Below are 24,501 nucleotides of genomic sequence, written 5' to 3'. Positions count from 1 at the left end.
ATTTACACAAAAACACTATAGCTGATTCTTTTTCGAGTTCTTTTTTGTATTTTTTCTCACACTTTGAAAAATATTATTGACCAAATAGCGCTTCTTTTTGTAAGGCCATTTGGTCACAATTCAAGAATCAAATTTTCAGTACAAGCTCATATAGTTCTTCTTGAAGTAATTGAGGTAGGATCTCAACATGACAATATTTCTTTTACATGCTGTTAGTACTAGTAAAAACAGAAGAAAAATTAAAGTTTTTAACCTCTCTTTTCGGCTATTATTGGCAGAAATGCCTATTTATTTGGGTAATCCACAAATGGCTTTGGACCGTTTGTCGGAGCTGTATGTTATAACAAACGATATCAAAATGTATTTCGCTGGAAAACCATCGAAAGAAGCCCACATATTCTGGAAGAAAAGAGAATTGAGGGTTTTACATGCAATTGTTAACTGCGCAATTATAGTAAGAATCACTCAACTAGAAAGGAATAAGTATTCAAAAATCAAATTTTGACAAATTGATTTTTCAAATTTTGACTAATTAATTTATCAAATTTTATATTGGCCTATTGGTTTTTTAATGATCATTTATTGATACACTAGGGGTTGTCTACTTTTTCGATAATGTGGACACCCTTATCTTACGTAGAATTTTATTTTCGGCCTAGTAGTGATCGACAAATTGATCAATATAAAATCTTGAATTTAAAGCCATTAAAGAATGTTTTGGTTTTGTTAAATTTTAGGAGAAATGACCATCGACCATTCAACAGTTTTGACTTTTGATGATCTCATTACTGTTTTAGTAAACTTGGAATATTAATCACATAAAGGACATGGAAATGATTTTAGTGGATTTAAAAAATTTAAGCGAAAGGCCGACTTTTTATTTTGCAAAAGTCGAAACTTAGAAAAGCAAAATTTTTAAAAAATCAAAACGTTTTTTATTATTCCTTTCCAACACTTGAAATAATTGGGGAACTCTCGATTTTGGACAGTTTAGTTCTGATTGAAATTTTTATTTCCAGTTGAAAAAATACAATCTTATCGATGATATATTGAGTACTATGATTGCCGACGGCACAGACCTAAGGCGAGCCTTATTTTCGGCATGGGGGAGAATATATCTACAAATTGGTGATATTTTTGGTGCAGAACAAAAATTTGCCGAAGCTCGTAGACTAAGAAAAATGTAAGTTGAATTCATTATCCGAATGAACCGTTCGTTCACTTTATCCTATTCTTTTTCCAGCTATTCACAACCGGATATACGTGATTTGGTTGACAAAGGTCTTATAACTGTTGCCAAAAAAAGCCTTGCATTTAGAATCGGGTAATACTATGATCCTAAATAATATGGGTGTATGTCTTTTATATGCGGGTAAATTGAAAGAAGCGATCACTCTTTTTGAAAGGGCCATTAATTTAAATCCTCAGAAATCTCTAAATGAGAGTTTACTGGTTAATCTTTCGACATTATACGAATTGGAATCGAATAACTCGAAGAATAAAAAACTTAACCTTTTACGCCTCATCAATCGTTACAAACCCGATTTGAATAACACCTAATTGATACAACACCCTATTGATTACATCTTAGTGGTAAAAAAAGAAAACTAAAAGACATTTTTTAGCAAAGTATTTTTTTTTTTGATGACATACACTCATGAACAGAACGATAGGTGCTTTTATTATATCAAATATGGAGTGATCAGAAGAGTATTTTCAATTTTTTGGTCTACCATTGTTTGTACCACAAAGTGTTCTGGGCTTTATCTTATCTATATTGATTTGGAAATGTAGAATGCCCGCTTTTTGGTTTAGAAAACCACAAATAGAAAATATTTTGACCATCGCGGTTGTGAACAATTATGAAAACATCTTAGTCGCCGGTTATTTGAAATCGTATTGCAGTTTCTAAAATAGTCTAGCGAACTTTGTGGCTAAATATTTTGAAAATCTAAAGCGGTACAGCAAAATACAATTACCTCATTCTTTGAAATGGTCCCAAAATATCTGGAATAGTTCAAATTTAAGGATATTTTCCTTTTATGAAATGAACAATTATTATTCTGCCCATAAGTGTATGTTCGTATGTACACCGAAAAAAAAGTTTACTATTGTTTACGAAAAATGAACTAACCCATAGTAAGAATGACCATGATTTGGCGCCAAAGATTTTTTTCATCTAGATAAGTTCATGATTTTCTTATAAATAAGTTTATGTATTGCATCGTATTTTAGTTCATTCTTACTACGCTGTGGGAAGAATGTACTTACACTCATTCAAAATATTCCTGCTATCCGGAAAAATGAACAAGTTTTTGGGAATCCTATATTTAGAAATTGGTTTCAAATAAACTGTTTATCAGTATAATTTTCAAAGAAGTAAATAAATTGAGGAATTAAAGGTACAACAAGCCTGTATACAACTAAGAAATTTTTCGTATAATATAAGACAATTTTTCATAACTACCAGTATTTTATTTCAAAAAATTATTATTATATTACATAAAACTATGGCTTATGATATACAATAAAAGAAATGTTTTTATTCGTACGCTGTTACTTTTCGGTAGTTAGTAATTGCTTCTTCAAAAGAGTAATATTCTATGTTAGTAGAATGAAACTAATTAATATCAATTTCCATTTTCTATCCATATGAAAGATATATGCCATAAGTTGCTATTTTCATTTCATTTTTGTCCAATTTCACCGATTTCGCTATTTTTTGTTGTGTGGATTTGCGTCATAAACCTCTGAAGTTAAAAAGGTATATAAAATATAAAAATATTAACAAATTCTATGGTATTTTGATCTTTATCTTACAACAGAATTTTCTTAGAGCAAATAGGGATATCAGCTTAGTTAGCATTAAACAGTAAGAAGATTCCAAAAAATACCATTAGATTTGCTGTCATCCTGCAAATGAAAATTATTTTTAATAAATAGAAATTTTGGCTTTATTACAAATGGACGAAAAACTTACCACATTGAAAAAAATCATCCAATTACTACATTAGTGGAATCATATCCATGCACAAATGGGACATTTTTGAAATCCTTCTCCGAATATAAATGAAATAAAAATATTATAAAATTAGATATAATTTCCACTTGTCAATATGGCATTTAGTATTTATGGTGGATATTAAGTTCGAGTTTAGTGGCTAAAATCCCAATTTTTCATGATTAGTTTTCTTTAGAAATACATGGGAACAAAATTTAACCGTTTTTGTGTTCATTTAAAATTTATATCAAATTTTTAGTAATTTGAGGTCGCTGAATCCAAATTTACACTTGTTTTTTTAAGAGCTCGACTTTTTGAGATATACGGTTATGTTCAAAATTAAGGCACTTCCGCTATATATATTGGAATAACTTGAAAACAATTCATCATATTAAATTAAAAAAACCGCGTTCTACATAAGCTTAAAAACGATTTTCTGTTCTTAATCGTGTAATCCATTTAAAGAATATAAACTTAATAAAAAACTTGTTTCGAGCTATTCTCCATCAAGTTATATTTAAATTTGCATCGAAGGCGTATAATTTTATACTTTTCTTACTGATTTATTTCTGATTTTAGCACCTAAACTCGAACTTAGTACACACCTTAAGGACTCGCTATAACATAAAAATATAGACTCAAAAAATTGTACTGTGATCCAGATGTAGAGTAAATATAGATCATTTTATTACCACTCATTATGATTATTTTTATGTAAACCAATTTAAAACCGCACTAATTTTAAATTATTAATAGAAATATACAGTTTCTTAATATGTGATTTATTTTAGAGTTATTTATTTTTTTATCAATATAAAGTGTTTTTGTTTTCTCTTACATCACACCATTCACTTATCAGTTTCTAAAATGTTACGAAATAAATGTATTTTTATTAATAAACACAAATACCGCACGCAAGCCCACCACGTGTGCGCTTCATAAATGCATCAACAGAACTGAATGCACCAATAAAACTCAAAGACACAAATAGTCATAAAGGACACATATGTAAAGAAAAACAACTCCACACACACATGATCCCTTTCTGATCTCGCTATTGCAACAAAACAACTATCACCACAAAAGATACCAACAACACACATTCCATAACATCATCGCAATAACAAACACAAACAAAAAAAAAGATGATGCAATAATTTCATAATTTCTTCTCACTTCAATTTCCAGTATCACATTTATTGATTAGTTGGTATTCTATCTATAGGATAAGGTAAAATATATTCAAAATTTACGAGGAATCCATAAAAAAATATATACACCCGTCAAGGATTAAATTAACTACTTTTTATTCTACTTTATCTAAAATTTTCAATGTGAGGAAATATACTCCAACTTATAGTAAAAACCGAAATAAGCTGTAGGAAGCCGTCATACGAATCGGTACTGTGGTTAAGTTAATTTTTACTACAAAAATTTTTTTCCATACAAAAATTTTTCTTAGTAAATTGTCCACATTTCGTAGCAAGTTTTTTATATTGCCTATGTCTTTTTATAATACAATCAACGATGCATTAACTATTGTATTGGAAATTTATTTAAGGAAAAATACGTCCCATTTCGTAGTTAGTGAACTAAAAAACATTTACTGAAGTTTTATAAGTTTTCCTTTAGCTAAGTTAATTTTCGCAGTGGTTACGAAAAATTAACTATATTACAGTAAATTTTTTGAACTATGTGGAAGTTAAACTGGTCCTAAAATTAACAAGACACCTTTTTTTCTGTGTATGTATCCCTCCATTGTATAACAATTTTATTTATATTTAATTATTATTTATTATAATTATATATGTGGTTATTTAGCAATAAAAACAAAGAAAAACAATTGAGTTTGTATACTTTCGAGGGTTTTTTGGTACTGAAGTTTGATTCTCTTTTCTTTAAAGTTTGTACGAAATTGATTTATTCATTGGTGTGATTTATTATTTTATTTCTATAGAAAATTTTTGCAAAATTTTATTTCTATCGAAATATTTCGTCAAAATTTAAATTCTATAGAAAATTTTGTTAAACATTTTACTTGTGTGTAAAATTTTTTGCAAATTTTATTTCTATAGAAAATTTTGTTAGAATTTTATTTCTATAGAAAATTTTGTTAAAATTTTATTTCTATAAAAAATTTTGTCTAAATTTTATTTCTATAGAAGATTTTGTTAAAATTTTATTTCTATAGAAAATTTTGTCAAAATTTTATTTCCATAGAAAATTATTTCTCTAGAAAATTTTCTCAAAATTTTATTTCTATAGAAAATTTTGTCAAACTGTTATTTCAAAATTTTATTTCTATAGAAAATCTCGTCAAAATTTTATTTCTACAGAAAATTTTGTCAAAATTTTATTATTAATTTCTATAGAAAATTTTTTGCAAAATTTTATTTTTAAAGAAAATTTTGTCAAAATATTATTTCTATAGAAAATTTTGTTAAAATTTTATTTCTATAGAAAATTTTGTTAAAATTTTATTTTTATAGAATATTTTGTTAAAATTTTATTTCTATAGAAAATTTTGTTAGAATTTTATTTCTATAGAAAATTGTGTTAAAATTTTATTTTTATAAAAAATCTTGTGAAAATTTTATTTCTCTAGAAAATTATATCAAAATTTTATTTCTATAGAAAATTTTGTCAAAATTTTATTTCCATAGAAAATTATTTCTACAGAAAATTTTCTCAAAATTTTATTTCAATAGAAAATTTTGTCAAAATGTTATTTCAAAATTTTATTTCTATAGAAAATCTTGTCAAAATTTTATTTCTACAGAAAATTTTGTCAAAATTTTATTATTAATTTCTATAGAAAATTTTTGCAAAATTTTATTTCTCCATTCGTTTTGGTTTGTTATTGTTGGTTTTGTTCTTTAAGCATTTTTGTTGTTTTTTTATTTCAGCTTAAAACCATACATTGACTAAACTACAAGTGTAGCTTTACCAACAGAGGAAAAGAATATTTGTCAAATTTATTTGGGCAAAGCCCTATAGACTGCAAGATGGTTGGATGGACGCACGTTTCGGAATTACCACATTCCTCATCAGCATCCTCTACTTGCAGCAAAACTATCAACCAATTATCAGAATAAATTCAGGCAGTTTATTAAACCCAACAAAAACCACACTTGAACCCTCCGAAAAAAGGTTTTACATTGATAGCCGGCTTATGCCGAAATAAATTCGAAACAAACATATCTCTTTTCCTATGCAACTGTCAAATCATCGATTTGAATGCAGTTGGTTGGGTTTATTTTGAGCGTGCTTCCTCTTCTTTTATACCCTCCACCATAGGATGGGGGTATATTAACTTTGTCATTCCGTTTGTAACACATCGAAATATTGCTCTAAGACCCCATAAAGTATATATATTCTGGGTCGTGGTGAAATTCTGAGTCGATCTAAGCATGTCCGTCCGTCCGTCCGTCTGTCCGTCTGTCCGGCTGTCCGTCCGTCTGTGGAAATCACGCTAACTTCCGAACGAAACAAGCTATCGACTTGAAACTTGGCACAAGTAGTTGTTATTGATGTAGGTCGGATGGTATTGAAAATCGGCCATATCGGACCACGTTTACGTATAGCCCCCATATAAACCGTTCCCCAAATTTGGCTTGGGGAGCCTCCCGGAGCAGCAAAATTCATCTGATCCGGTTGAAATTTGGTACCTGATGTTAGTATACGGCCTCCAACAACCATGCAAAAATTGGTCCATATCGGTCCATAATTATATATAGCTCCCATATAAACCGATCCCCAGATTTGACCTCCGGAGCCTCTTTGAGGAGAAAAATTCATCCGATCCGGTTGAAATTTAGTACGTGGTCCTAGTATACGGTCTCTAACACCCATGCAAAAATTGGTCCATGTCGGTTCATAATTATATATAGCCCCCATATAAACCGATCCCCAGATTTGACCTCCGGAGCCTCTTGGAGGGGAAAAATTCATCCGATCCGGTTGAAATGTGGTACCTGATGTTAGTATACGGTCTCTAACAACCATGCAAAAATTGGTCCATATCGGTCCATAATTATATATAGCCCCCATATAAACCGATCCCCAGATTTGACCTCCGGAGCCTCTTGGAAGGGCAAAATTCATCCGATCCAATTGAAATTTAGTACGTGGTGTTAGTATATAGTCTCTAACAACCATGGAAAAATTGGTCCATATCGGTTCATAATTATATATAGCTCCCATATAAACCGATCCCCAGATTTGACCTCAGGAGCCTCTTGGAGGAGCGAAATTCATCCGATCCAGTTGAAATTTGGTACATGGTGTTTGGTATATGGTATCTAAAACCATGCAAAAATTGGTCCATATCGGTCCATAATTATATATAGCAAAAGTCATCCGATGCGGTTGAAATTTGGTACATTTTGTCAATATATGGCCTCTAACAGCCATGTAAAAATTGGTCAATATCGGTCTTTAGTTATATATAGCCGATGACTTATTACACAAAAATTGGTCCATATCGCCAAAAATAATCTACCAAAACTTTATTTCCATAGAAAATTTTGTCAAATTTTATTACTATAGAAAGTTGTGTCAAAATTTCATTTCTATAGAGAGTTTTGTCAAACGTTTATTTCTATAGAAAATTTGGTCAAGTTTTTATTTCTATAGAAAATTTTGTCAAAATTTTTTTTTGTCAAACTATATTATATACGTATTTAATCGGCCTTTTTTTGTTTAATATATACCCCGTATGGGCTAACTTACAATTTAGAAGACAGTGTTAAAAAGTTTTACGATAACTTGCCATCGGCAAGTGTTATCGCAACCCAAGTAATTCGATTGTGGATGACAGCCTTTAGTAGAAGTTCCTACGCAATCCATGGTGGAGGGTACATAAGATTCGGCCTGGCCGAACTTACGGCCGTATATACTTGTTTCTATTCGTTTTGTTTTGTTATTGTTGGTTTTGTTCTTTAAGCATTGTTGTTTTTTTTTTTTTATTTCAGCTTAAAAAAATTTCTATAGAAAATTTTTGCCAAATTTTATTTCTATAGAAAATTTTGTCAAATTTTTATTTCTATAGAAAATTTTTGCAAAATTTTATTTCTATAGAAAAATTTTTGTAAAAGTTTATTTCTATAGAAAAATTTTGCAAAATTTTATTTCTGTAGAAAAATTTTGTCTATAGAAAATTGAAGTAAAAAAATAATTCTACCAATCTACCAAACAGTAAAAAATTAAACAGTTTTTGCTACTAATCCCAATAAATAATATTTTTTTTTTTCATTTTGTTAATTTTATTTATTTTAAAATTACCTTAATTCTATAAATTTTTAATATTGCATTTTTTTATCTTGTTGGTGGCATAAATTTAAAACTAAAAATATTTTACATACAGAATTATTTAAACAAGTAGTCGTTAAGATTGTTATAACAATGCTTATGTAAGATCTATTTTTTTTGGGTGTTATTAGCCATTATATGACAGATATTTATTTTATAGAAGAAATATTTACAGTACAATAAAAAAGTGTGGGAGACAATTTTCCATATGAGTGACTTGGTATAGGAACAATGGATAGTTTAAAAATTGTAAACAAAATGAAAAAGTCGTCTTTTATAAATTTCGCAAAATTGCTAGAATTTTTTAAGACAATAGTTTTTTTGTGCACTTGACATTTGTATGTATTTTAAGCTATCAGTTGAAACTACTTTTAGTAGTTTCATGTGTTATAGTATTGGGAAAATTGTTTCGCCACTACTTTTATTTTTAACCTCTTATTTAACCTCTAACTACCGATGGGACCTATTTTTTGTAGTAGATTGTAAAAAAATTCTAATTTTTCTTTTTTCTTTATAGAAAAATACAATCTAAATACAAAGTTTACATCTAATGTTATTGGCCATTAAATATAGTTTCTGGATAATAGGCTGGGGTGTTGAACATACGAGGAAAACCATTAGGATCCAGTTGATGATTAACCGGTAGAACTGACATTATGTCCCTGAAAAAGAACAAGAAGAAAAAATGCTAAAAGGTTATTATTTTAGATAAGTGGAAAACAAGACAAGAAGAAAATAGCTCTAACTGAGCTGAGTTGAATATATATATACTCAAAAAAAAAATGTCTATAGAAATAATATTTTGACAAAATTTTATATAGAAATAAAATTTTTACAAAATGTTCTATAGAAATTAAATGTTGACAAAATTTTCTATAGAAATAAAATTTTGACAAAATTTCTATAGAAATAAAATTTTGACAAAATTTTCTATAGAAACAAAATGTTGACAAAATTTTCTTTAGAAATAAAATTTTGACAAAATTTTCTATAGAAATAAAATTTTGACAAAATTTTCTGCAGAAATAAAATTCTGACAACATTTTCTATAGAAATAAAATTTTGACAAAATTTTCTATAGAAATAAAATTTTGACAAAATTTTCTATATAAAGAGAATTTTGACAACATTTTTTTATAGTAATAAAATTTTGACAAAATTTTCTATAGAAATAGAATTTTGACAACATTTTCTATAGTAATAAAATTTTGAAAAAATTTTGACAAAATTTTGTATAGAACTAAAATTTTGTCAAAATTTTCTATAGAAATAGAATTTTGACAACATTTTCTATAGAAATAAAAGTTTGATAAAAATTTTCTATGGAAATAAGATTTTGAAAATTTTTTCTATCGAAGTAAAATTTTGACAAAATTTTCTATAAAAATAAAATTTTGGCAATATTTTCTATAGAAATAAAATTTTGATAACATTTCCTATAGAAATAAAATTTTGACACAATTTTCTATAGAAAAAAAATCTATGGAAATAAGATTTTCGAAAAATTTTCTATAGAAATAAAATTTTGACAAAATTTTCTATAGAAATAAAATTTTGACAAAATTTTCTATAAAAATAAAATTTTGACAAAATTTTCTATGGAAATAATAATTTGATAAAATTTTCCTATACAAATAAAATTTTGACAAAATTTTCTATAGATATAAAGTTTTGACAAAATTTTCTATAGAAACAAAATGTTGACAAAATTTTCTATAGAAATAAAATTTTGACAAAATTTCTATAGAAATAAAATTTTGACAAAATTTTCTATAAAAATAAAATTTTTACAAAATTTTCTATGGAAATAATAATTTGATAAAATTTTCTGTAGAAATAAAAGTTTGACAACATTTTTTTATAGAAATAAAATTTTGACAAAATTTTCTATAGAAATAGAATGTTGACAAAATTTTCTATAGAAATAAAATTTTGACAAAATTTCTATAGAAATAAAATTTTGACAAAATTTCTATAGAAATAAAATTTTGACAAAATTTTCTATAGAAATAAAATTTTGACAAAATTTTCTTTAGAAATAAAATTTTGACAAAATTTTCTATAGAAATAAAATTTTGACAAATTTTCTATAGAAATAAAATTTTGACAAAATTTCTATAGAAATAAAATTTTGACAAAATTTTCTATACAAATAAAATTTTGACAAAATTTTCTATAGAAATAGAATTTTGACAAAATTTTCTATAAAAATAAAAGTTTGACAACATTTTTATAGAAATAAAATTTTGACAAAATTTTCAATAGAAATAAAATTTTGACAAAATTTTCTATAAAAACAAAACTTTGACAAAATTTTCTTTAGAAATAGAATTTTGACAACATAGAAATAAAATTTTGACAAAATTTTCTATAGAAAAAGAATTTTGACAACATTTTCTATAGAAATAGAATTTTGACAACATTTTCTATAGAAATTAATAATAAAATTTTGACAACATTTTCTGTAGAAATAAAATATTGAAGTAAAATTTTGACAAAATTTTCTATAGAAATAAAATTTGGCAAAATTTTCTAATGAAATATAATTTTGACAAAATTTCTATAGAAATTAAATTTTGACAAAATTTTCTATGGAAATAAAATTTTGACAAAATTTTCTGTAGAAATAAAATATTGACAAAATTTCTATAGAAATAAAATTTTGACAAAATTTTCTATAGGAATAAAATTTTGACAAAATTTTCTATAGAAATAAAATTTTGACAAAATTTTCTATAGAAATAAAATTTTGAGTTTTTGGCCTCAAGTGACGGTTCTTCGTCCATCCACATTCCATGTTAAGATGAACTAGGGCGATGGACATTAAATATAGAACAAATTCCAAAGCATATGTTTTTCTATATGACACAATTACAAATACAATGCATTGACACTTGCCTTCCATCACATTGACATACTTAACGCCCCTTGGTGATCTGGTTAAACTGGAACAATATGTTTGCCAGACCAAACTCTAAAATCCCTAATAGGCGTCCTTTGGTCTAATTTTATGAGGCTTTCATAGGCAATTTTCATTCATTTACAAATGCCGTCGTGTTAGCTAAAACAAAAACCTCACTCACGAGAAAGAAAAATCATTGAAGTAAACAGCATCCTTTGCATATGGTCCACACACAGAATACTTGCGCCTGTGCACAAGCCCATTATGGGTATATCTGCTTCCCCTAAGCACCATCTGAATGTCTGTCTTTCGAGTACGTGCCTTTTTAATGGTCAATTTTTACTGTATTTTAATGGCAATTTGAACTAAAAACTATAATTCCCTTTTTTTCTTATAAAGTCTCATGGGTCTTCTCATTTCCACATGGTCTACCATTGCTCGGGTGAGTTTTTTTTTTTCTTGATCCATATACGTTACTCCACTTTTTAGTTTTTTTTATTGGTGTCCAGATTGTTGTTATTTGAAGTGTTATGTTTAAGTGTGAAATTTATGTGCTGTACTTAGTTCTCTAATATTTTTCTTGATTATTTTTCTTAAAGCGGCTAGGAATTCTCTTTAATAAGAGTTCATGAAATCATCGAACGCATTGAAGTGCGTCCCTAGATTTGTAGACTTCGTGGGGAGTTTATGGCCATATACAAACATACATATTTTTTTAATTCGAATTATGAAATTTGAGATATATTCGAATTTTGAATGAATATGTATGTAATTCTAAAAATTGTTATTCTCTTAGAAATAATTATGAATTTATTAGGAAATTTAAAAATTAATTGCAATGTTTTTTCCGAGAATAAATTAACATTTTTTGTTGGGACCTAAGACCGATTTCTCAACTGAAAAAACAGTGAACCCACCAGGAAGAAAACATTGGGTAAATTTTAGGAAATTTTGAATATTTTTAGAAGTATCCCACCTCAGTAATGCTGGTAACATTCTGAGGGTTTCAAAGCTTCTCTAAGTGGTTTCACTGCAATGTGGAACGCCGTTCGGACTCGGCTATAAAAAGGAGGTCCATTGTCATTGAGCTTACCATAGAATCGGGCAGCACTCAGTGATAAGAGAGAAGTTCACAAATGTGGTATCACAATGAACTGAATAGTCTAAGTGAGCCTGATACATCGGACTGTCACCTAACCTAACCTTCTCCAAACATAACAATTTCATGAACTAAAATAAAGTTAAATTGGCTCTAGTTAAGTAGAGAGTTCACTTTTTATTAAAAATTGTGTAACATTTTTGTTCACTTTTTATTAAAAATTGTGTACAATTTTACTAACTGGTGGTGGAGAAACAGATCATTCCCTGACAGCATTTCAAAGCATTTTTGAAAATTTTGTCTAAATTTTATTTCTATAGAATTTTTTTGTCAAAATGTTATTTCCATAGAAAGTTTGTCAAAATTTTATTTCTATAGAAAATTTTGTCAAATATTATTTCTATAGAAAATTTTGTCAAATTTTATTTCTCTAGAAAATTTGGTCAACGTTTCATTTCTACAGACATTTTTGTCAAAATTTTATTTCTTTAGAAAATTTTGTCAAATTTTTTCTCTATGGAAAATTTTCTAAAAATTTTTTCCTACATAAATTTTCTAAATTTAAATTTCTACAGAAATTTTTGTCTAAATTTAATTTCTACAGAAATTTTTGTCAACATTTTATTTCTATAGAAAATTTTCTAAATTTTTATACCCTGCGCCACACTGTGGAACAGGGTATTATAAGTTAGTACATATGTTTGTAACACCCAGAAGGAGACGAGATAGACACATGGTGTCTTTGGCAATAATGCTCGGGGTGGCTCGATATAACCATGTCCGTCTGTCCGTCCGTCCGGACAGACGGAGTCATGTGTGCCAAATTTGGCCGACATTAGCCGACTTAAATTTTGAGTCTATAGAATTTGTAGAAGTCTATCAAATTCTGTCCAGATCGAGTGATATCTATATGTATGTATTTGGGACAAAACTTTATATATACCCCCAACACATTTGACGGATGTGATATGGTATCGAAAATTTAGATCTACAAAGGGGTGCAGGGTATAATATAGTCGGCCCCGCCCGACTTTAGACTTTCCTTACTTGTTTTTCTATAGAAAACTTTGTCCAAATTTTATTTCTATAGAAAATTTTGTCCAAATTTTATTTCGATAGAAAATTTTCTAATTTTTTTTTAGAATATTTTGTATTTTTAAAATGTAATTTCTACAGAAATTTTTGTCAAAATTTTATTTGTACAAAACATTTTGTCAAAATTTTATTTCTATACAAAATTTTGTCAAAATTTTATTTCTACGGAAAATTTTCTAAAAGTTTTTTCTATAGAAAATTTTGTCAAAATTTTATTTCTGTAGAAAATTTTCTGAAAATTTTATTTCTATAGAAGATTTTGTCAAAATTTTATTTCTATAAAAAATTTTGGCTCCCTGAGTCGATATAACCATGTCCGTCTGTCCGTCCGTCTGGACAGACGGAGTCATGTGTGCCAAATTTGGCCGACATTAGCCGACTTAAATTTTGAGTCTATAGAATTTGTAGAAGTCTATCAAATTCTGTCCAGATCGAGTGATATCTATATGTATGTATTTGGGACAAAACTTTATATATACCCCCAACACATTTGACGGATGTGATATGGTATCGAAAATTTAGATCTACAAAGTGGTGCAGGGTATAATATAGTCGGCCCCGCCCGACTTTAGACTTTCCTTACTTGTTTTTCTATAGAAAACTTTGTCCAAATTTTATTTCTATAGAAAATTTTGTCCAAATTTTATTTCGATAGAAAATTTTGTCAAAATTTTATTTCTATGGAAAATTTTCTAATTTTTTTTTTAGAATATTTTGTATTTTTAAAATGTAATTTCTACAGAAATTTTTGTCAAAATTTTATTTGTACAAAACATTTTGTCAAAATTTTATTTCTATACAAAATTTTGTCAAAATTTTATTTCTACGGAAAATTTTCTAAAAGTTTTTTCTATAGAAAATTTTGTCAAAATTTTATTTCTGTAGAAAATTTTCTGAAAATTTTATTTCTATAGAAGATTTTGTCAAAATTTTATTTCTATAAAAAATTTTGTCAAAATTTTATTTCTATGGGAAATTTTCTAATTTTTTTTTAGAATATTTTGTATTTTTAAAATGTAATTTCTACAGAAATTTTTGTCAAAATTTTATTTGTACAAAACATTTTGTCAAAATTTTATTTCTATAGAAAATTTTGTCAAAATTTTATTTCTACGGAAAATTTTCTAAAAGTTTTTTTCTATAGAAAATTTTGTCAAAATTTTATTTCTGTAGAAAATTTTCTGAAAATTTTATTTCTATCGAAAATTTGGCAAAATTTTATTTCTATAGAAAATTTTCTGAAAATTTTATTGCTATAGAAAATTTTGTTAAAATTTTATTTCTATAGAAAATTTTGTCAAAATTTTATTTCTATAGAAAATGTTTTTTTTTTTACAGAGGAGTTAGAAAAATCTTTGTTTTTTTGTACTTACGTTCTTTGCTGAGGCGTTCGATCCCTTTGTCTGCGATTCTTAAACCAATTGGAAACTTGCGTCAGCGTAAGCCCCGTCTTCTTAGCCAAAGTCTTTTTCTCATCGGGCGTGGGATAACGATTGGTTAGATAACAATCTTTGAGGGCATTTCGACTTTTCTCCTTAAAACAATATACAGTTTCCTCACCATCCCAGATGGTCTTGGGCAGGGGATATTTTTTCCTTAAACGATATTTATCTACAGCGCCCAGGGGTCGACCACGAACCTTTTCGGCTTCCTTGTAATGAGCTTTAAACCATAGATTCTGGAGATCAGCATGATATTTTATGGAAAAACAATGTGACTCCAATAAATTGTATAGCTCATGAAATTGACCACGATGGTAGGCGACAATGGCGCGTGCCCGTAACACGCTTTCATTGTTTTTGAATAGCTCTGAGGCGGGTAGATTACACAGGAAGGTGGTGAGTTTATCGATGTCGCCTTTTTGTTGCAGGGCCTCACACATACATTGGATCTGATGGCATAAATAGGAGTAGAATAGGTAGAAAAGAATAGTCGAAATTTTAGAAAAGATATATAGAAGCAATGACCGTAGGTGGTCTGTATTTATATAGCCTAAAAAATAACAATCCTCATATACTCACTTTTTAGAGGAAATTTCAACAGTAGTAAATGTATGAGGCTAAGTTTTTACCAGACCACCCACTATTACCACTGAAAAATATTGATAACATAGCCTAGGTCTTAAGATGCTACATTATAAATTTAAAAAAAATTGGACTCAAAGTCTTTGAAATAAGGAAAATTCCTTTTAAAGTAAAGAAAAACATTTTCGATTTAAAGAAATCATCCTTTAATTGACTGAGACCTTGAATCATTGGATTAAAGATCTTATTTGCAAAATTTTATTTCTATAGGAAATTTGTGAAAATTTTATTTCTATAGAAAATTTTGTTAAAATTTTATTTCTATAGAAAATTTTGTCAAAATGTTATTTCTATAGAAAATTTTGTCAAAATTTTATTTCAATAGAAAATTTTGTCAAAATTTTATTTCTATAGATAATTTTGTCAAAATTTTATTTCTATAGGAAATTTGTGAAAATTTTATTTCTATAGAAAATTTTGTCAAAATTTTATTTCTATAGAAAATTTTGTCAAAATTTTATTTCTATAGAAAATTTTGTCAAAAATTTATTTCTATAGAAAATTTTGTCAAAATTTTATTTCTATAGAAAATTTTGTCAAAATTATAAATTGAAAGAACATATCAATTAATTTGATTGTAAATACAATTAAAATTACGTTTAAATTTGAGCTAACAACGTATTTTGTAAATACAATTACGATTTTAGTCACTTTAGCAACTAATTTTGTTATATCAACAAACATTTTGTTATATCAAAAAAAAATTTAGTTGAACTTCAAAATTTACTGTAACAATTTATTGCTAGCTCAAAAATTATAATATTTTTTTGTGTGAAATTATATTTGGATTCAAAATCTTTGAAATAAGGACAATTTTCTTTAAAGTAAAGAAAAACATTTTTGATTTAAAGAAATCATCTTTTAATTGACTAAGACATTGAATTGACATTGGATTAAAGAAAAAATGCTTCAAAAATTAGTATTACTTATTTGTTGGTTCATTTTTGTTCCTAGATTTAAAGATATATAGCTCCCTAAAAAAGAAGCAGCATGTTTGTTTCGGATTCAATACCGACATCCTTAAGGGAAGGTGAAAATATTTGAATTCAATAAGCTTTTTTTTCATTTTTAGTTCAAGTCATTAAAGTAAACAAACAAAAATATAAACACAAAAAAATATTTTTTGTCTTCAATCACGAACTTAATTGATCCAGAATATTCACGAAAATTTTTCCAATTAAAGTTTTAATTGAGTTTTAAAAAATATTCAGTTAAAAATTTAATTGACTCAACAAATTTTTTAATTGAAACAAACATCTATCACAAAAATTAATAGTATCAATTAATTTTTTAACTGACTTTCAATTAATTTTTTAATTGATAATATCATTTTTGTGATTAATTGAAATGTCTTTAATCACAGAAATAATAGTATCAATTAAAAAATGAATTGAAAGTCAATTAAAAATTAATTGATCCAATTAAAAAACTAATTGATACAATTAATTTTTGTGATAGATTTTTTTTTTCAATTAAAATATTTGTAGGGTTAATTAAATTTTTAATTGAATATGTTTTAAAACTCAATTAAAACTTTAATTGGAAAAATTTTCGTGAATTTTTCGGATCAATTAATTTCGTGATTGAAGACAAAAAATATTTTTTTGTGTTTGCGGTGTTTTTTTTTTTTGGAAAAATTTTCGTGAATTTTTTTTCCTGTGTATAGGAAAATTTTTTCTCACATTTGAAAAAATTTGATGAAAATCAATTTTTATGAACTAATAAAAATTGCCAATAAAAATTTTCGTTGACTTGTTTTCCTAAATTAAATGAAAACTTTTTTAAACAAAAATTATTTCTACCAGTTACATTTTTTTTTATTTCAAAGGTTACATTTTTTTTATTTCACTACAATTGTGAATATTTTTCTTTCATATTAAGTAGAAAAAATTATTTGCCTTCCTTACCTGATCTGTGGTAAACTGCAGAAATTTCCTATCCATTTGTATATTTCCCGCACTATTATGTGATCCTGTGATATTCGAAAGTAGCCCTCCTGTACCATTTAGTCCTGCCGTTGTCCTATTCAGATTGCTTAAAGCATCGCTTTGGGTGGTAGGTGTGGTATTATTATTGGGTAAACTCATTTGAACTCCGATATTTATGTTATTACTGCTCAACGGTAAAGGTTTTGTGTTGCCATTTAGATCACTGTGCAGAGATCCCACTCCGCCAACTCCACTATCGAAAAGCATACCGTTCAAAGAAGGATATACCGGTGATGTAGTCGCTGTGGGCGGTGGAGATTTATCATAGTCTGTGGTTATATCATGAAATCTACGGTCCAAATCCTTTTCTGTAGAATATGGTGAGAATTTATCCAAATGTAAGACAGTTTTGCAGGATATGTTGCCCCGATAGCCTATTGATGAATAGATGTAATTATATTATAAACAAAAAATATTTTATTTTATTTTAATTATTTTATAAACAATTTTATTTTATTTTTTCTTTATTATAAAAGCGTTGATAATTGGCCAATGTGTAATTGAGGAATGACAACCCGTTTTGTTAGTTTCATATTCATAACGATTGTTTTGTTTTTTTCTTTTCAAATAAGGGCTACCTACTCCTTATTGGCAAAACAATAAAATCCATTTGTTTTATGTAAAAAATTATAAGAGTTGCATTGCAATGCATTCGTAATAGGACGCCATAAAAATGTGCTGATTTAGTTTGTAAAGTCCATGCATAGCGTCAATGTGACGCTGTATAAATTTTTGGTCACACGATAAGCATTTGATGACAAGCTATGCAAACCCAAAATGCTAGAAGCATTGCTTTTTTTATTGTCTCGCAAACAAATGTTTCTGGGTTTGTCCAAAACCCCAATATAGGGTTCTTGAGCACGGTTGCCAAAAATTATAGATTTTTTACTGTTTGGTAGATTGTAGAATTCTTGATGTTTTGGTCGATTTTGCAATATATTCCTCTTCATCTAAGAGGTACTTCTATAGAAATAAATTTTTGACAACATTTTCTATAGAAATAAAATTTTGACAAAATTTTCTATCGAAATAAAATTTTGACAAAATTTTCTATAGAAATAAAATTCTCACAAGAATTTTCTATAGAAATAATATTTTGACCAAATTTTCTATAGAAATAAAATTTTGACAAAATTTTCTATAGAAATACAATTTTGAAAAAATTTTCTATGGAAATAAAATTTTGACAAATTTTTCTATAGAAATAAAATTTTCACAAGAATTTTCTATAGAAATAAAATTTTGACAAAATTTTCTATAGAAATAAAATTTTGACAAAATTTTCTATAGAAATACAATTTTGACAAAATTTTCTATGGAAATCAAATTTTGACAAAATCTTCTATGGAAATCAAATTTTGACAAAATATTCTATAGGAATAAAATTTTCACAAGAATTTTCTATAGAAATAAAATTTTGACGAAATTTTCTATAGAAATAAAATTTTGACAAAATATTCTATAGAAATAAAATTTTCACAAGAATTTTTCATAGAAATAAAATTTTGACAAAATTTTCTATAGAAATAAAATTTTGACCAAATTTTCTATAGAAATAAAATTTTGACCAAATTTTCTATAGAAATAAAATTTTGACCAAATTTTCTATAGAAATAAAATTTTGACCAAATTTTCTATAGAAATAAAATTTTGATAAATTTTTCCAAAGAAATAAAATTTTGACAAAATAAAAATTTTGACAAAATTTTCTATAAAAATAAAATTTTCACAAGAATTTTCTACAGAAATAAAATTTTGACAAAATTTTCTATAGAAATAAAATTTTGAGAAAATTTTCTATAGAAATAAAATTTTGACAAAATTTTCTATGGAAATAAAAATTTGAGAAAATTTTCTATAGAATTAAAATTTAACATAAAAATTTCTATAGAAATAAAAATTTGACAAAATTTTCTATAGAAATAACATTTTGACAAAATTCTCTATTGACAAAATATTCTATAGAAATAAAATTTTCACAAGAATTTTTCATAGAAATAAAATTTTGACAAAATTTTCTATAGAAATAAAATTTTCACAAGAATTTTCTATAGAAATAAAATTTTGACCAAATTTTCTATAGAAATAAAATTTTGACCAAATTTTCTATAGAAATAAAATTTTGACCAAATTTTCTATAGAAATAAAATTTTGATAAATTTTTCTAAAGAAATAAAATTTTGACAAAATAAAAATTTTGACAAAACTTTCTATAGAAATAAAATTTTCACAAGAATTTTCTACAGAAATAAAATTTTGACAAAATTTTCTATAGAAATAAAATTTTGAGAAAATTTTCTATAGAAATAAAATTTTGACAAAATTTTCTATGGAAATAAAAATTTGAGAAAATTTTCTATAGAATTAAAATTTAACATAAAAATTTCTATAGAAATAAAATTTTGACAAAATTTTCTATAGAAATAACATTTTGACAAAATTCTCTATAGAAATCAAATTTGGACAAAATTTTCTAAAGAAATAAAATTTTGACAAAATAAAAATTTTGACAAAATTGTCTATAGAAATAACAATTTGACAAAATTTTCTATAGAAATAAAATTTTGACAAAATTTTCTATAGAAATAAAATTTTCACAAGAATTTTCTATAGAAATAACATTTTGACAAAATAAAAATTTTGACAAAATTTTCTATAGAAATAAAATTTTCACAAGAATTTTCTACAGAAATAAAATTTTGACAAAATTTTCTATAGAAATAAAATTTTGACAAAATTTTCTATAGAAATAAAAATTTGAGAAAATTTTCTATAGAATTAAAATTTAACATAAAAATTTCTATAGAAATAAAATTTTGACAAAATTTTCTATAGAAATAAAATTTTGACAAATTTTCCTATAGAAATAAAGTTTTGACAACATTTTCTATAGAAATAAAATTTTGACAAAGTTTACTATAGAAATAAAATTGTGACAAAATTATCTATAGTAATAAAATTGTGACAAAATTTTCTATAGAAATAAAATTTTCACAAGAATTTTCTATAGAAATAAAATTTTGACAAAATTTTCTATAGAAATAAAATTTTGAGAAAATTTTCTATAGAAATAAAATTTTGACAAAATAAAAATTTTGACAAAATTTTCTATAAAAATAAAATTTTCACAAGAATTTTCTACAGAAATAAAATTTTGACAAAATTTTCTATGGAAATAAAAATTTGAGAAAATTTTCTATAGAATTAAAATTTAACATAAAAATTTCTATAGAAATAAAAATTTGACAAAATTTTCTATAGAAATAACATTTTGACAAAATTCTCTATTGACAAAATATTCTATAGAAATAAAATTTTCACAAGAATTTTTCATAGAAATAAAATTTTGACAAAATTTTCTATAGAAATAAAATTTTCACAAGAATTTTCTATAGAAATAAAATTTTGACCAAATTTTCTATAGAAATAAAATTTTGACCAAATTTTCTATAGAAATAAAATTTTGACCAAATTTTCTATAGAAATAAAATTTTGATAAATTTTTCTAAAGAAATAAAATTTTGACAAAATAAAAATTTTGACAAAACTTTCTATAGAAATAAAATTTTCACAAGAATTTTCTACAGAAATAAAATTTTGACAAAATTTTCTATAGAAATAAAATTTTGAGAAAATTTTCTATAGAAATAAAATTTTGACAAAATTTTCTATGGAAATAAAAATTTGAGAAAATTTTCTATAGAATTAAAATTTAACATAAAAATTTCTATAGAAATAAAATTTTGACAAAATTTTCTATAGAAATAACATTTTGACAAAATTCTCTATAGAAATCAAATTTGGACAAAATTTTCTAAAGAAATAAAATTTTGACAAAATAAAAATTTTGACAAAATTGTCTATAGAAATAACAATTTGACAAAATTTTCTATAGAAATAAAATTTTGACAAAATTTTCTATAGAAATAAAATTTTCACAAGAATTTTCTATAGAAATAACATTTTGACAAAATAAAAATTTTGACAAAATTTTCTATAGAAATAAAATTTTCACAAGAATTTTCTACAGAAATAAAATTTTGACAAAATTTTCTATAGAAATAAAATTTTGACAAAATTTTCTATAGAAATAAAAATTTGAGAAAATTTTCTATAGAATTAAAATTTAACATAAAAATTTCTATAGAAATAAAATTTTGACAAAATTTTCTATAGAAATAAAATTTTGACAAATTTTCCTATAGAAATAAAGTTTTGACAACATTTTCTATAGAAATAAAATTTTGACAAAGTTTACTATAGAAATAAAATTGTGACAAAATTATCTATAGTAATAAAATTGTGACAAAATTTTCTATAGAAATAAAATTTTCACAAGAATTTTCTATAGAAATAAAATTTTGACAAAATTTTCTATAGAAATAAAATTTTCACAAAAATTTTCTATAAAATAAAATTTTCACAAAAATTTTCTATAAAATAAAATGTTGATCAAATTTTCTATAGAAATAAAATTTTCACAAGAATTTTCTATAGAAATACATTTTTGACAAAATTTTCTATAGAAATAACATTGTGACAAAATTCTCTATAGAAATCAAATTCGGACAAAATTTTCTAAAGAAATAAAATTTTGACAAAATAAAAATTTTGACAAAATTGTCTATAGAAATAAAATTTTGACAAAATTTTCTATAGAAATAAAATTTTGACAAAATTTTCTATAGAAATAAAATTTTGACAAAATAACAAATAAAACATTAATACCATTTAGAATCAAAAAACTAATTTTACAGTTCCTTTATTATCGAAAGTGATAGTACTCAAAAAATAAAGGCTACTAAAAAATATTGACCTAATATGAAAGATTACTATTGACCTAATATGAAAGATTACGGAGACATTTTAGGACATATTGTGTAAATAACACAATATTAATGACATCCCACACTTTAATATCATAATTTATTATGATTTTCAATTGTTTAATAAATAAATAAATATTAGAGACATATTTCTTTAAGATAATTAAATTTTAATTAAAAGGAAGTTTTGTTTCAAATTTTTTCATTAAATTTAAGACACTAATCTTGGGAATTTGTGTCCTCCAAGTTAAGTGGAATGTCTTCCAACATATGCAAATTTTCCTTAAAGTAAATAAACAAAAACAGTGTTGAACTTCAAACTAGCTCAGATATGAAATCTTTGGATTTAAAATAAAAACACGGTTTAATTTTTTTTTTTTAATTAAAAAAAAAAAATACTTTGAAGTATGTATTATAATTTGGATTTTACCCTGAATTGTTTTTTTTGTACGTGAATAACTTTATTAATATAAAGAGAAAAGAGAATGAAAATTCGATATATGAGATCTGTATCATAATCCAGAATACCCAGATTTCATTCAGTTATGATCGCCCGATTTTGTTAAATATTATCCCAAAACCCACAAATGTAAAACCATCACTTATGATTAGCAAAAATGTTAATAATTTCTAAAATTTACCTATATCTCTAATTTATATATATATCGCCCGATAAATCATAAATAAGCTTTTGCGGAATTGCATAAAAATGACTTTAGTTTTTTATAGTTTGTAAAAATTTTGTGTTCAAATGGGTTCAGATATAAATATATGTATATGAGAATATAAACCTTTATATAGCTACCAACAAATTTGAAGGATTTGAGATATTATTAAAAATGTTGATCTACAAAGTGGTGAAGGGTATAACACAGTCGGCTGCGCCCGATTTTAGACTTTCCTTACTTGTTATTTCATAAATGCATACTGCCACCTCCTAAAATTATGCAAATATTTCAATGGAATTCTTTAATTTTCTATAGAAATAAAAAAATCTATAGAAATAAAGTTTTGACAAAATTGTATATAGAAATAAAATGTTGATAAAATTGTATATAGAAATAATATTTTGTAAAAATTTTCTATAGAAATATAACTTCGGCAAAATTTTCTATAGAAGTAAAGTTTGTTTTTCAAAATTTTCTATAGAAGTAAAGTTTGTTTTTCAAAATTTTCTATAGAAATAACATTTTGTATAGAAGATTTTTTTGTTTGGTGGTTTTTTGGTAGAATTTTCTCCAAATTTTGTTAGATTATTTTTGGTTCGAGTGGCAACCGTGGTTACAAGTCTTATAACCTCCTTCATGGACTTAATTTATTATATATTGCTGTAGATATTTTTTGCTTAAATAACAAAAGGATAATGTTTCCAAACTAAGAGCCATAAGTAACATCGGAAATGTTGTTTATTTACAATTTCCAATATTTTTATACCTGTGAAATTTTCTTGGTCAGATGTGTATTAGATTTTCCCCCAAACTTTTTTTTATTAACTTACCGGAATTTGGTATAAAGAGAGCACCATATGAAATTGGAGAATGCATATTATCCTGATTAACTGTAGAAGAATTGTCTGAAGAAGCACCGCCGGAACTTGTCGAATCTAAATCACCACCATTCAAGGATGCCGATAAGGTAGTATCCATACTTTTGACGAACATTAAATTTATTTATTGATTTTTTTTATTATTTTTGAATTCTTAAGTTAAAATAAGTAAACGTTTAGCACTTTCACAGACATGTAGATAGCATTATATTTTTATTATCATTAAAATAAATCCAACTATTTTCAATTGATTATTCACTGTGTATACATTATTTTTTATTTTAATTTTCTATGTAATTTCTTAAAATTTTGAAGTTTTCACTTTAATTAGCTTTTTATGAAATCGAGAGTTTTACTCTATTTGAGAGAGATCAACACAATCGCTTACATTTGCAGAACCTTACGCCTGCGAAGTTCTAATAGAACTGGTTTACCATAACAGCCGGTTGTTAAATGAACCCATACACAGACGTTAATGCAATGAAGAGTGACAACGCAAGAGAAAGAGAGCAAGCAAAGAAAATTTCTTTGCCAAGGCACCACATAAAGCACATACACACCCACTAATACAAGAAACTCTAGCATAATGAATACCCAGCTCTCTCTCTCACCTTAAACGAATCACATTCATACCCACGTGTGTGTGTGTG

The 24,501-nt window shown here is 25.5% G+C and overlaps 3 protein-coding genes and 1 long non-coding RNA gene across 4 annotated transcripts; 2 read left to right on the top strand and 2 right to left on the bottom strand.

The window, feature by feature from the left end:
* Positions 1-260: 260 nt before the first annotated feature.
* On the top strand, positions 261-1,328 carry LOC142235286 (trafficking protein particle complex subunit 12-like). Its single transcript, XM_075306538.1, has 3 exons — positions 261-454; positions 1,020-1,183; positions 1,244-1,328. The coding sequence occupies exons 1-3, from the start codon at positions 281-283 to the stop codon at positions 1,326-1,328; spliced, it is 423 nt and encodes a 140-aa protein (XP_075162653.1). The 5' UTR covers positions 261-280.
* On the top strand, positions 1,081-1,560 carry LOC142235285 (trafficking protein particle complex subunit 12-like). Its single transcript, XM_075306537.1, has 2 exons — positions 1,081-1,183; positions 1,244-1,560. The coding sequence occupies exon 2, from the start codon at positions 1,333-1,335 to the stop codon at positions 1,558-1,560; it is 228 nt and encodes a 75-aa protein (XP_075162652.1). The 5' UTR covers positions 1,081-1,183; positions 1,244-1,332.
* Positions 1,561-2,560: 1,000 nt separating this feature from the next.
* Positions 2,561-3,055, bottom strand: LOC142233340 (uncharacterized). Its single transcript, XR_012721390.1, has 3 exons — positions 2,981-3,055; positions 2,821-2,913; positions 2,561-2,750 (listed from the first exon to the last, which is right to left on the bottom strand). It is a non-coding gene; the product is annotated as an uncharacterized LOC142233340 (long non-coding RNA).
* A 5,260-nt stretch (positions 3,056-8,315) lies between these two features.
* On the bottom strand, positions 8,316-24,285 carry Six4 (homeobox protein six4). The gene is made up of 4 exons (XM_075307478.1): positions 23,804-24,285; positions 17,399-17,853; positions 14,781-15,298; positions 8,316-8,973 (listed from the first exon to the last, which is right to left on the bottom strand). The coding sequence occupies exons 1-4, from the start codon at positions 23,964-23,966 to the stop codon at positions 8,865-8,867; spliced, it is 1,245 nt and encodes a 414-aa protein (XP_075163593.1). The 5' UTR covers positions 23,967-24,285; the 3' UTR covers positions 8,316-8,864.
* Between the last annotated feature and the right edge of the window lie 216 nt (positions 24,286-24,501).

The sequence above is a fragment of the Haematobia irritans genome, chromosome 4 (assembly GCF_050003625.1).
Source record: "Haematobia irritans isolate KBUSLIRL chromosome 4, ASM5000362v1, whole genome shotgun sequence".
NCBI lineage: Eukaryota > Metazoa > Arthropoda > Insecta > Diptera > Muscidae > Haematobia > Haematobia irritans.
This window is presented reverse-complemented; position numbering and strand designations above follow the sequence as displayed.